Genomic DNA, 12918 nt, shown 5'->3' with positions numbered 1-12918 from the left:
AACCTCTGACTAGTCTTACACGGTCTGCAACAAGGATATAGATGCGAATTTTTTTTATCACTTGATGAGACCTGTCAATACAGCTGAAGCACAGTAATCTCTGCATTATGACCAAGATATAATGTCTCTGCACCCACATGGAAACAGTATCAGTGTGCTGTTTCAATTACTTTCTTTTCTCTTGTTTTAATAAACTAACACATCAGATCACATTTTAAAATTCCACCTAGCTTCAACTAGCTTCCTTAGAGCAGCATTACTTATTAAACATTGATTTTATTATCTGAGTCCAGAGAGTGACCATCATGTCACCATAACAATGCAGGCAGACACCCACTCTGCTTTCTTACACTTCAGATTTTCTATTAACTTCAATGACAAATTTATACAAAAGAAATGGAATAATAATAATTAAAAAAACACCCACACAATCTCTATCAAGGCCCAGGCCATAATTGTACACGAATAAACTGGTGGTTTCCTATAATTTCCAATGTTCTGAATCAAAGCTCTTAAGAAATTGAGTCTCAATGGCAACATCAGTAAATTAAATTATAGAAACCCCTAGTCATTCAGAAAAAAATATAAAAAAGATGATATAGTATATCTATTCTCTATCTATGTATAATTGAGGACCATGAACATTTTGTGATGAAACCTATCACTAAAAGTGACTACTGAATCAGTATTTGTTTTGCTAATAATAAAATACCTGAAAAGCTTTTTATTAACAGAAATTGTAGAATAGTACTTAAATCAGAAGAAGGAAGTGTAAGACTCATTGGGGAACTTAGGTCTGGCACTAACAACTAAAATGAACAAAAACTCAGTGTTACATTATTAAAGCCCTCATTCAAAAGGGTTTAAGGAAGTGACGATTAAAGTTAATTATTATTATTCAATATATAAATACTTCAGTAAGTCTATACTGGCAGCCAGAAGCAAACTTCTGTCCTTTAGAGTAGCCTCTGTCCCTCTACCAAGTCCCTAAAGATTTTATGACCTCAAGAGTTTGGGGAAATCTAACAAAGAGGCTGAACATGTTCATCTGTCCTTTTTACAGCTGTAAGATAAAACATAAGGGATGCCAAAGATACTTAGGTTTACTTAGCAATCAGCTGGGTTGAGTGACAGAGTCATAAGGGCAATTACTTACCCAAGAACAAAAACCCACAACTGGTTTTGAATCTTGTTTCTTAGCCAAGCGTTGTATGTGCATCAGTGGTATATAGTAGGCATTTTTACTCTAGTGTTGTGCTTAGGGAATGATCAGAGTCCCCAAACTACTTTCTAGCTAAATTCCTTAATTTTATGTTCAACATGAAATGAAGAATGTGTAAAGTAGACTAATCAGACACTTTACCACTGAAAAATGTTAACATCCTTTTCAGAATACCCATAGAATAAGGTAATAGATGTAAACATTCTCACTGAGAAATGAGTCATTCCTAAAAACAGTAATAAGATTTCAGAAAGCAAAATTTTCATTAAAATGCAACCTGAAACTCCAAAAGGCATTTTAGTTTATAAACTGCAAGTTGGTATAAAATAATATGTGATATTTATATTTCATTAAAATCCCAATTAATAAAAATTTAAGCAAGTACTACAATAATCTAGCTTTTCCTTTAAGTAAAAATTTCCAAGATTAGCCAGCTTTAATTTTTTATATATATGTTACCTCTTACAGAGACCTGTCTTGTGTTTTTTTTTTTTCCATTTAGCACTTGTCTTCTTTCTTGCATACCAGATATAGTGTTATATAAATGAATGAATGTAAAAATGAATAAATCATATAATGAATGATTCTGTGATAGATACCTATTAACAAGAAAGGAAAGTTTTATCACAATCAACTTACCAGAATCTTTTTCACTTTTTTATTTTTGAGATGTCAGTACTTTCTCTAAAGTCATATGATTTAATTTTTAAACATATAGAAAGTCATGTGATATTTAGTTTATTTAAAATGCAATTTGAAATTGCTGCTTCAAGTATGAATATTTATTCTAGTTATAAATTCACCTAAATACACAATTTGTGTGGTGAGTAGTTTATCAAGAATATATTTGTATACACACATGCTTGCATATACCTTATCAATTTGTTTGTTACAAAGAGAAAATTGGTGTTATATGAGAATTGTTATTGTTGTTAAATGCCATGGAGTTGGTTCCGATTCATAGAGACTCTGTTTAGGGTTTCCGAGGAGCAACTGGTGAGTTTGAACTGCTGACCAACCTTGTGGTTGGTGATCCTACAGCACCATACCAGAGAGATTTTTTTTCTGTTTTCAGATAATTTATTTGTCTGATTTTTTAAATTCAGAGAATATGATCATAGAAATAATAATAGCAGCTAAGATTTACTAATATATTCATCACTATGACAAGATGGCACATAACAACAACAACATGACAAGTCTAGTTAGGGATTTTGGAGGAGACAAAGCTGGATAAAGTCAGGCTCTGTGACTGGAGGACCTTTGGCTTAACCACGTCACTTTCCATCTGCGCTGGGTCAAAGTTTCTCCCATGGAACCACCTCAAGGGCTCCATTCCCACCACTGCAAGTCTTGTATTCATGGTCCCGAGTGCTCTGAACTCCATGTCTGGTGTGTCACCGAGGGCTTGGGTTTCCTGTGAGAGTGTGGGTGCCTGGGAGAACAACGGCCCAAGTATTCACATTGTTGTTGTTGTTGAGTGCTGCCGAGTCAGTTCTGACCCATAGTGACCCTGTATAGGGTTTCTGAGGAGCAACTGGTGAGCTTGAACCACTGACTTCGCAGTTCCATTGGGACGTCATTAAACTGGTATGCATTTCACCCTCTTTAATACCTCTTTTTTTCCTTCTTCCCACCCATGCAATTTTGAGCTACATAGTCTTGGGCCACATAGGAGCTGGAACCCAGAAAAATTACCATCTGGCTTGGAAGCCAAATCCACCCAGATGCCCTATCTCCTGAAAAGATCAGCCTCTCACAGCAGAGGGGTGGGGTACTCCTGTTGTTAGGAAGAAGCAGGAGGTTCGGGACAAGGTAAGTTAGCTTTCATGAGGCTGTGTGGAGACATTTATTAAGAAAAGGGACACTTCACAGCCATTTCCACAATGCCTAAAACCTGTCTAGTTAATGTGCAAAATAGTCAAATGCTAGATTTTTTAATACTGTCATAAATGCAACATATTGGATAACAAGGTTCTCAAAAAGTGAGGAGTTGTTGTTACGTGTCATTGAGTCAGTTTCAGTTCATAACCACCTCGTGCACAACAGAAGAAAACACTGTCCAATCCTGTACCATCTTCACAATTGTTGTTAAACTTGAGCCCATTGTTGCTGCCACTGTGTTAATCCATCTTGTTGGGTGTCTTCCCTTTTTTCACTGACCCTCCACTTGACCAAGCATACTGTCCTTCTCCGGAGACTGGTCCTTCCTGATAATGTCTGAAGTATAAAAGATGACGTTTTGCCATTCTGACTTCTAAGGAACTTTGTGGCTGTACGTCTTTCAATACAAATTTGTTTGTTCTCAGTGTATATATTGTAGTTTTTAGGTATTATTGAGTCCATTCTGACTCTTAGTGACCCCATGCACAATAGGATAAATAAAACACTGCCTGGTTTTGAACCATTCTCACAGTTTTTGTTAATGTTTGAGCCCATTGTTGCAGTCAATGTATCAATCCATCTTGCTGAGGTTATTCGTCTTTTTTTGATGACTGTGTACTTACCAGGAGCCCTGATGGCATAGTGAGTTACACACTGGACTAATAACTGCAATGTATCTTACAGCTACTCTGCAGGAGAAATAGGTTTTCTGCTCCTGTAAAGATTTATCATTTTGAAACCATACATAGAGTATTACGTTGTTCAGTGCCATTGAGTTAGTTCTGACCCATAGCGACCCTGAACAGGGTTTCCGAGGCTGTAATCTTTACAGGAGTTGGAATTAATTTGATGACAGTGGTTGGCTATTGGTTTTCTACTTTACCAAGCATGATGTCCTTCTCAGTAACTTGTCCCTCCTGATAACATGTCCAAAGTATGTAAGATGAAGTCTTGTTAGCTTCACTTCTAAGGAACATTCTGGATATATTACTTACAAGATAAAATTGTTCAATCTTCTCACAGTCCATGGCATCTTGAACATTCTTCATCAATACCACAATTTCATAACTGGTGGTAGTGGTGTGCCGTGGAGTCGGTTCTGACTCATGTGACTCTTAATGGGGTTTCTGAGGCTGTATATCTTTACGGGAGCAAAAAGTCTCATCTTTCTCCCACAGAATGACTGGTAGCTTTGAACTGCTTACCTTGAAGTTAGCAGCTCGACTCATAACCACTATGTTACCAGAGCTCCTTCTCATAACTAAAGCACGCCAATTATTTAGAGTCCTGATGTGGCGCTGTGGGCTAATGCATCAGACTGCAAAGTCATTTGAACTGCAAGGTTGGTGGTTCAAGCTCACCAGCTACTCCTTGGAAACCCTATGCAGGGTCGCTATGGGTCAGAATCGACTCAATGGCACTTAACAACAACAACAAATATTTTTTAGTCTGCCTTTTTCATTAACTAGCTTTTACATGCATATGCAGTAACTGAACATACCATGTCTTGATTCAGTCACATCTCAGTCATCATAATTATGATCTTTCTACGTTTAAATACTTTTTTTCTCTTTCTATACTCCTGGTGTGGCGCTGCAGGTTAATAAGGTTGGGTTGAACCACAAGGTCAGCAATTCAAGCTCATCAGCCTCTCCTCAGAAACCCGATACAGGGTTGATGAGTCAGAACTGATTCAAACACACTTAACAACAACAGCATACTCCAATGTATCAGCACAGCATCACCCTAATAATTAAATACATTTTTTCTGATCACATGTCTTATGAGTAATTCATTTTGTCAGATATTTCACCTTGTGTAGAAGTAATTTGAAAGGTAGATTTGACATTATTCCACCTTCCTCTTCAAGGGATATATGATAGTATCTGAAAAGGGGATCGAGTTTGGCAATAAAAAGCTAGTGAATATAGGTTATCAGAGAATTAGGAGGGTGATGTTCGAGAGCATTAGCGATTTTAGGCATACAAAAAAATTTTTTTGAATTAGTTTCTAAATGGAATTTGATTAGAAATAAAACAAAGACGAATAAAAAGAGATGCTGACTAGCACCCAAGGCCGAGCTGAGGTTAAACACTGTGAATTTGGAGTAAATCCAATTGGCTGAGTACTTGATTTTCTGTAATAATATTCAGCAGACCAGAGTGTAGAAAATGAAAGGTTAGATTAACCCATGATTAGAGATTGGAGCAGGGTGAAATTCAGTTACAATGAAATAAAGATGCAAATATTATACATTTTCCACCCTATTCAAATGTAATCCAAAATTATAAATTCAAGTGTTTTTCCACTCATATCTGCCCTGAGTATACCTTAACACTCATTTTTTCAGTTCATATTTCAGCAAAATTTGGATAAAAAAAGTTTCTGGCTGAATAAATGTCTGCTGATCTCGCTAATGGAAGGAGGGTAAATAAATGATTTAAAATTTTTCTACCAGTAAAAGCCTACATATGGAAATTTACATTTTTAACCCAAGTATTTTGGGAACCAACATTTTATATAGATGAAGTCTCTAGTCAGTCCTTTGGCAATCACATTTTAAACCACTTGAACCCCTTAATACCTTCTTGCAATCTGGTAAAAGAACCACAATGCAAGCACATTCATTTAACAGATTTATTCAACAAAATTTACTGTGTGACTACAACACACCAGTCAATATATGGTTTAACCAAGGGTTTATGATGGAAAAGATAAACTGAGTCAAACAGATTTCCTCTCTATGAAATCTTAGTCAACAAACAATAATCTAATAAGGCATTTCACGTAGAACCTAGAGATTAAAGGCCACAGAATGGAGTGGGTCCACGGACTATGAATGTCATATGTTAGATGGTTGTTCACAAGAATCAGAAATGGAGAAAGTCATGTAGAGAGAAAGAGTGGACAAACCTATAGATTCCCTCTGAAGGAGACTTGCATGGCCTGTGAAAGAGAGATGAAGAAGATTTTTCCTAGGTATGTACCATTGATTCTAACAGTTACAGGTCCAGGGTCTATATATATACCGAGTACAACAGACTTCATTTTCTTAAAATAATCTGAGTGACTCTCTGCTTCTTAACCTAAAAGGAAACTAACTGTGAGTTTGTAATTTGAGAAATAATTTCATCATACAATTTATGAGCACACATTGTGGTTTACATGTAATTATAAACTATGATCTACCCACTGAGATGGGAGCATCATGGCACGGGACTGCGAATCACAAGGTTGGCAGTTCGAACATACCAGCTGCCCTATGGGAGAAAGATGAGGCTTTCTATTTCTGCAAAGATTTACAGTCTTGGAAAGCCTATACAGAGTTGTTATGAGTTGGAACCAACTTGATGGCATTAAACAACAGCAACAACAACAACCCACTGGGATAACATTTGCACCCAGAAACGCCATATCAACTTATTTCTCTATGTTTTCATATTTCATGTACACTTTGAATCATGATTCTAAGGTATGAGCCTAAGCACGCAAGCTTTGAGTATATCGAGAAGAACTGTCTTTTATTAATATTCCCATCTTCTTGGTGGTGGTGGCTGTGTGCCGTGGAGTCGGTTCTGACTCATAGCGACCCTATACAGAGTTTCCAAGGCTGTAAATCTTTACGGGAGCAGAATGCCTCATCTTTCTCCCGTGGAACAGCTGGTAGTTTCAAACTGCTAACCTTGTGGTTCGCAACCCAATTCGTAACCACTATGCTATCAGAGCTCCTTAGAGGCCCTGAATGACCTATGTAGTTGCTATTGTGTCAGAAATCAGAAGAGTGTTGGTTTTATGTTGTGCAACTCTAAGTCAGACCTCTGACTCTAGATTATTTATATAACTTTGGCTGTGCCTAACACTTTCACTCTCTAAGCCTTAGTTGAGTATCTATTATAGAGGTATAAACTATTTATTTCCAGGTAGATTTGGCGGATTAAAAGAAATACTCATATATAGCAGCAACAAGTACTGGCACATGGATGGCAGACAGTCAACCATCCACCTCTGTGTGTGACTTGAACCAAATCATGTGTCTGATGATGACCAGGAACCTGTAAGGAAACCTTCGTAACCCATTTACATTCTCTGGTCTATGCATTTCTGTGTTCATGAAAATAAATTCAGACTCATATTCAAATCTGGACATCTCTATCTTCCAGATTCTCTGTACAGAAGTTGCCTGTTTATTGCATCATTTCTGGTATTCTAGGTTGCCTTCTTTTACCATTTTGTTTTCTTATTAAAGAACTTCCTTAAGCTATTCATTTAGTGAATATGTTTTCTTGGTTTTCCTTCAACTGAGAATATCTTGACTTACCCTTCATTCTTGAGGGATATTTTTACTGGCTATAAGACTCTGGGTTAACAGTTTTTTTCTTTTAACACTTAAAATGTGTTATCCCATTTCCTTTTGGATTTCATGGTTTCTGATGAGAAATCTGCTGTCAGTAGAATTGTTTGTTCCCAGTATGTAAGGTGAAGAGTTGCTCTTGCTGCTTTCAAAGTATTTCTGTGTTTAGTTTTCAGACACTTGATTAGCTAGTCTCTGATGTGGATATTTTGAGTCTGTTCTGTTTCAGGTTTGCTTCCTTCTTGAATGTGTAGGTTTGTATCTTTTTCCAAATTTGGGGAGTTTTTGGCCAGTATGACTTGCTTCAGCCCTGCCTTCATTCTCCTTTCCTTCCAGGACTCTGATGACACAATCATCAGCACTGTTTTAAACCCACAGGTTCCTGACACTACGTTCATATTTTTATCCAGTTTATTTTTTCTCTCTCTGTTGTTCAGTGTATGTAATTTCTATTATTCTATCTTCTAGTTTACTGATTCTTTCTTTTGTCTTCTCCATTCTACTGCTGCCCATAAAATGAAGTTCTGTTTTGCTTTTTAAATTTTAGTCATTGTATTTTTTTAGTCCTAACATTTCCATTTGGCTACTCTTTATATCTTCTATTTCTTGGTTAAGACTTTGTTTTTACTTGTTTCAAGTATAATTGTATACTAGAGCAATTTTATAACGATTGCTTTAAAATCTTTTTCAAAGAATCCTAATGTATCTGTCATCTTGATGTTGGCATCTACTGATTATGTTTTATCATTCACTTTGAGTTTCTCCTTGTCTAATGAGTGATTTTCAAAAGAATCTGGACATTTGACTCCTTGTGTGATGCTGTAGGATCAAAACTGAACTAACTGTGAACTACACAATTCAGACTCACCAGCTGCTCCTCAGATACAGGGTCGCTATGAGTTGGAACCAAATCAACAGCTTTTAGCAATAACAACAACGTTAAAAGACTTTCTTACTTAAGCTTTTTGTTTGAATTGACTCTCTGGTAGAGGAAATGCTGAGCACTATCTTGTTATTAACAGTTGGTGGCAGATATTGTCTAAAGTTTTCTCGTCCTTTTCTTGATCTCCTGTGGCTAGAGAGAGCAGGCTATTGCTTTTCTGGTGTATACCTCATGGTATAGGGGATGAAAAAAATCCCTGAAGAAGGACATCATGTTTAGAAAAGTGGAGGGTCGGCAAAAGAGAGGAATACCCCAATGAGATGGGTTGGCAGAGTGGAAACACAACAGACTCAAACATTCCAACAATTGTGAGGATGGAGCAGGACTGAGCAGTGTTTTGAGTTGGAACCAACTTGATGGCACTTAACAACAACAACAACAAATCCCTTGCTTGGTGTTTATGGGTTGTTGGTTTATTTGACCCTAAGTCTAGGATACATGAAGCCAAAACAAAAACCATGAAATTCACTACTATATTGATCCTTGGTTTGGGGCTGCCTTCTTGCTACCTTTCAAAGTTTTCTTAAGTTTGTTTTATAAATAAAAGATTTTAGTTGTACTTAGTAGGTGGCATAGGAAATGTACATCTACTCCATTGTCTTGGAAACAGAAGATAACCTCCACTGAAATTTTGATGCATATTATTTCATAAGAGGATGTTTGTCATATTGGTAGCACTGGCATCTGAAAACCACTTGCTTGCCAGAAAATGTAAATGACACTAAACTTTCTACTCTGTAATAACTATCTGTGTAATGTAGTGAAAAGTCACATTAATGGAGTATTAGCAGCCCAATCATCATACTGAACATTTAATTTCTGGATCAAAGATCTGCATATGTGGCCTCTCAAAAAAATGCTTATACTAAAATGTGCTATGGAACTATATTGGGTTCATGCCAAGGAACATGTAAAGAAATAAATGCATAAGTTATTTATAATTAAGTAATTTGTAGGCATGTTATTAATGAACTAATTTACAGGGATGGCATTAAGTAATCTATAGAAATGCTAATAAACCTGAATTTCATTTCATCTTAAAGTATTCTTTATGAAGACAATAGAAGGATTTCCCTCAGCTTTGTACTACAAGAAACTGAATAATTATTTTCATATTTTGAAAGTTATGAAGCCAATGGCTTCCTTTATGCTGGCTTCCAGGAAGTTTAAACAAAGTTGGTAATCATTGCAGTACCATATGGCATAGATTTTGTGTACTGGTCTTACTCTTTATTTCATTATAGTTTTTAATTGAAATTCTATTTAGTCAGATTACCTCGTGTTTTTATTTTTTATACAGTAGCATAGTTTGCATTTTCATGCCCTGTGTCACTTATTTTAAAAATAGATGGGTGAGTGAAAAATGAAAACAGAGAGAGAGAGAAAGGTTTGTAAGCCTTTGATAAGAAAGGAAGTTGACCCCAGGTTTAACCTCTACTCATAGCGATGCTATTAGTTGCCACTGAGTCCATTTTGACTCCATATATACAGAGAACTGCTCCATAGAATTTTCAAGACCATTGGAAGGAGATGACAATGCCTGTCTTCTAAGGTGCGTCTAGGTGGGTTTGAACTATTAAACTCTTGGCTTGTAGTTGAGTGATTGACTGTTTGTGTGACTAACGACAGTCATTCTCTGCTCATAATAGAAAATTAATGAGTACTACCAATTTGCTCTTATACAGACTCTTTCTTAAAAAGTCCCACAAGAATATATTTATTGTCACATAGTGGCACTGTGGGCTAATATGTCAGACTGCAAAGCTGTTTGAAATTTAAGAAAGGCAGTTCAAGCTCACCAGCTGCTCCTCGGAAACCCTATACAGGGTCGTTGTGCATCGGAACTGACTCAACAGCACTTCACAACAACAATAACAACAATTTAAAATTATTTTGAGACGCAGCTTTTCAAAAGGGCAGGCAAACACTGGTATTACCTGCAGGACTGAAGCACCACTGTGGAGAAACTGGAGACCACTTTCAGCTGAGTCGATCCCGCCAGTGGCTAAAATGGGAAATCCAGGGAGAGCACGGGCAATGGAGGTCACGGCTCTCAAAGCAATGGGTCTGATAGCTGTCCCTGCAGAACATAAGAATGGTCAACTGTTAGCATACTGATCACTTGGACATATTACCTTATACTTAGTCACTAAATATAAGTATCACATTGTGATGGCAGTGTTGTATTAGACTAAATTCAATTTTCTACTTTTATTGCTTACATATGTAATATATGAATGTTCCTATGTTTCAGAGTATGTTAACTTGTACATGAGTATGTATTTATTTCAACAATTCTGATGTTATTATTGCAGGCAGATGTGTTATACAAATGGATGAAAAAATCCTGAAATTCTCACATAAAATACATGCATATTATATTTTGATATACAGTAATGTGTAAAAAATTGTACAGAACATTCAAGCATCTGTTTTAACAAAAAAGAACAAGGGAAAACAGATTTTGAAAAAGAAAAACAACACATACAGTGCATAAATAGACATATAGTTGTGTTATATTCCCAGATAGAATAAAGCAGCTGGTGTGATTATAGATATTGTAGAAACAAGCAAGGTGCTGATGAATTTACAGATTCCATATTGCTTTTTACATATATTTACCAAAATTTGTTGAAACATAGTGAGCCTGTTCTAAGTTTTCATATATTAGAAAATGTTAAGCAAGTTAGACTTTTAATAGAATCCAGTAATTAGAGAATATATGTTTAATGTTTTGTACATTATTAAGCAGATAGTAATATGTATTCTCTGAGAGTAATAAAATTCTATGGGTGATAGAAAATTCTGAGATTTTTAAAAATGATTCTGTGCTTCAAATTCACCAGCTGCTCTTGGAAACTCTATACCGGGTCACTGTGAGTTAGAACCGAATCTAAGGCAGCTAACACCACCAACACCTATACTAAAGCTATTTTGGACTCTCCAGGGTTAATTCTTTCTGGAGTAAATTGTCGTTTGTTGTTAAGTGCCTTCAAGTGGGTTTATGACACACAGCAACCCTGTATAGGGTTACTGAGGCTGCAATTCTTTACAGGAGCAGAAAACCTCATCTTTCTCCCACAAAATGACTGGTAGGCTTGAACAGGGGACCTTGCGGTTAGTAGACTAGGGCTTATCCTACAGAGCCACCATGCTCCTCTGAGTCAGTCAATACTGTCCAAATATGGGATTATTTGACAATATTGATGTCCACTCAGAGCCAGTGTCCTTATATGACATTTTATGAAAAACAGTTCTATTTGCGCAATAATCTGACACTGATTCAATCCACAGCTCCACTTACAAGACAAAAAAGCAGCTAGTGATACCAGTCTCCTGTGTTGAGTATTCTACCATCACCTCTACCACCAAAAATACCTGCACTAGCAATTTCAATACATATTTATTGGAGAGCTCATTTCAAGGAAGCACAAGCTTTTTTGAATATCAGTGAATCCCTCTTTTAGCTGTTCATATTTATTTCAGTTGAAGTTGAATTTATATATAACTGGTACTTTCACAGTCACATCTAGAAAATCTCCCTTGAGATACTAGTGGGTTTTAACCAAGACAGACATTTTCAAATTCCATAACTGGCATTTACATAACAGGGCATTAAGTTAGGGCAAATTAGTAACTCAACATTGAGATTCCATTCCTATCAAGATTATCAGTGACTGACTGATTAGTCTTTATATTTCAACCATGAAATTTAACATAGACAATGCAAAATACATTTATATACACATATCTTGAGCCATACTGAAAAGAAATCCAAGTAAGAATAAAGTTATAAGAAAGCATTTTAAAGTAAATCTGTAACATAAACAAACCTTTAGTTAAGCATATAGCTATTTTGGCATAATAAAACTGACAGGCTCACTACATTCTAACATGATGGCTTCTTTACATATGTGTTCCTTTGAAGTAATAAAGAAGTATTGGGATTATTTTTTTTCCCCTTATTTAGTTGACCCAAGAGAGTAAAGTAAATTTGAGCTATGCACATTAATAATTTATTTCTAACTGCACTGTTAGAAGACTATCATTAACACTACGGGGTAAAATTTCAAAGTGGTACACAGGGATTTGGCCGCATATTCCAATTGATATTAATGGACATCAAATGGCAAAATCCCAGAACACAGCTTTGAAAATTTAACCGGTTGCATTTAAAGGGCAACATTATTACACAGGTGTTAAAAAACATCGGCAAATCCTCAGTGGCATTTGAAGATGTTCAATTAGGCCAATAAGACAGTTCCTTTTTCATGTTTTCCTGCCTTTTCTAAAACTTTCTTAATCTACTTAATGAACATGAAAACCCTTCAAACTAATACAAAGATGAAAAAAATGGATCCTTTTGTTGCTGAGCAGTAGCAATTTCATTTTTGTTTCCATTCTAAACTATACTGTATTTTGCTGGTTTAATATATAATGCAGTTGGCTTGACTTAAGCATTTTTATACAAAACAGATTTGGAAAATGCCTCTCATTCATTATGAAAGGTTTTCTTAT

At 36.0% G+C, this 12918-nt stretch overlaps 1 protein-coding gene across 1 annotated transcript in view; it reads right to left on the bottom strand.

Moving 5' to 3' along the window:
- DPYD (dihydropyrimidine dehydrogenase) overlaps window positions 1-12918 on the bottom strand; it is a 1478957-nt gene that overhangs the window by 281602 nt on the left and 1184437 nt on the right. The window contains exon 23 of the mRNA XM_006831042.1: window positions 10338-10480. Within this exon, the coding sequence (XP_006831105.1) occupies window positions 10338-10480 (143 nt within the window). The remainder of the gene's footprint in view (window positions 1-10337; window positions 10481-12918) is intronic.

This window comes from Chrysochloris asiatica, unplaced genomic scaffold (assembly GCF_000296735.1).
Source record: "Chrysochloris asiatica unplaced genomic scaffold, ChrAsi1.0 scaffold00002, whole genome shotgun sequence".
NCBI lineage: Eukaryota > Metazoa > Chordata > Mammalia > Afrosoricida > Chrysochloridae > Chrysochloris > Chrysochloris asiatica.
Note: the sequence above shows the minus strand (reverse complement) of the source record. Positions and strands in the feature narration are given on the sequence as shown.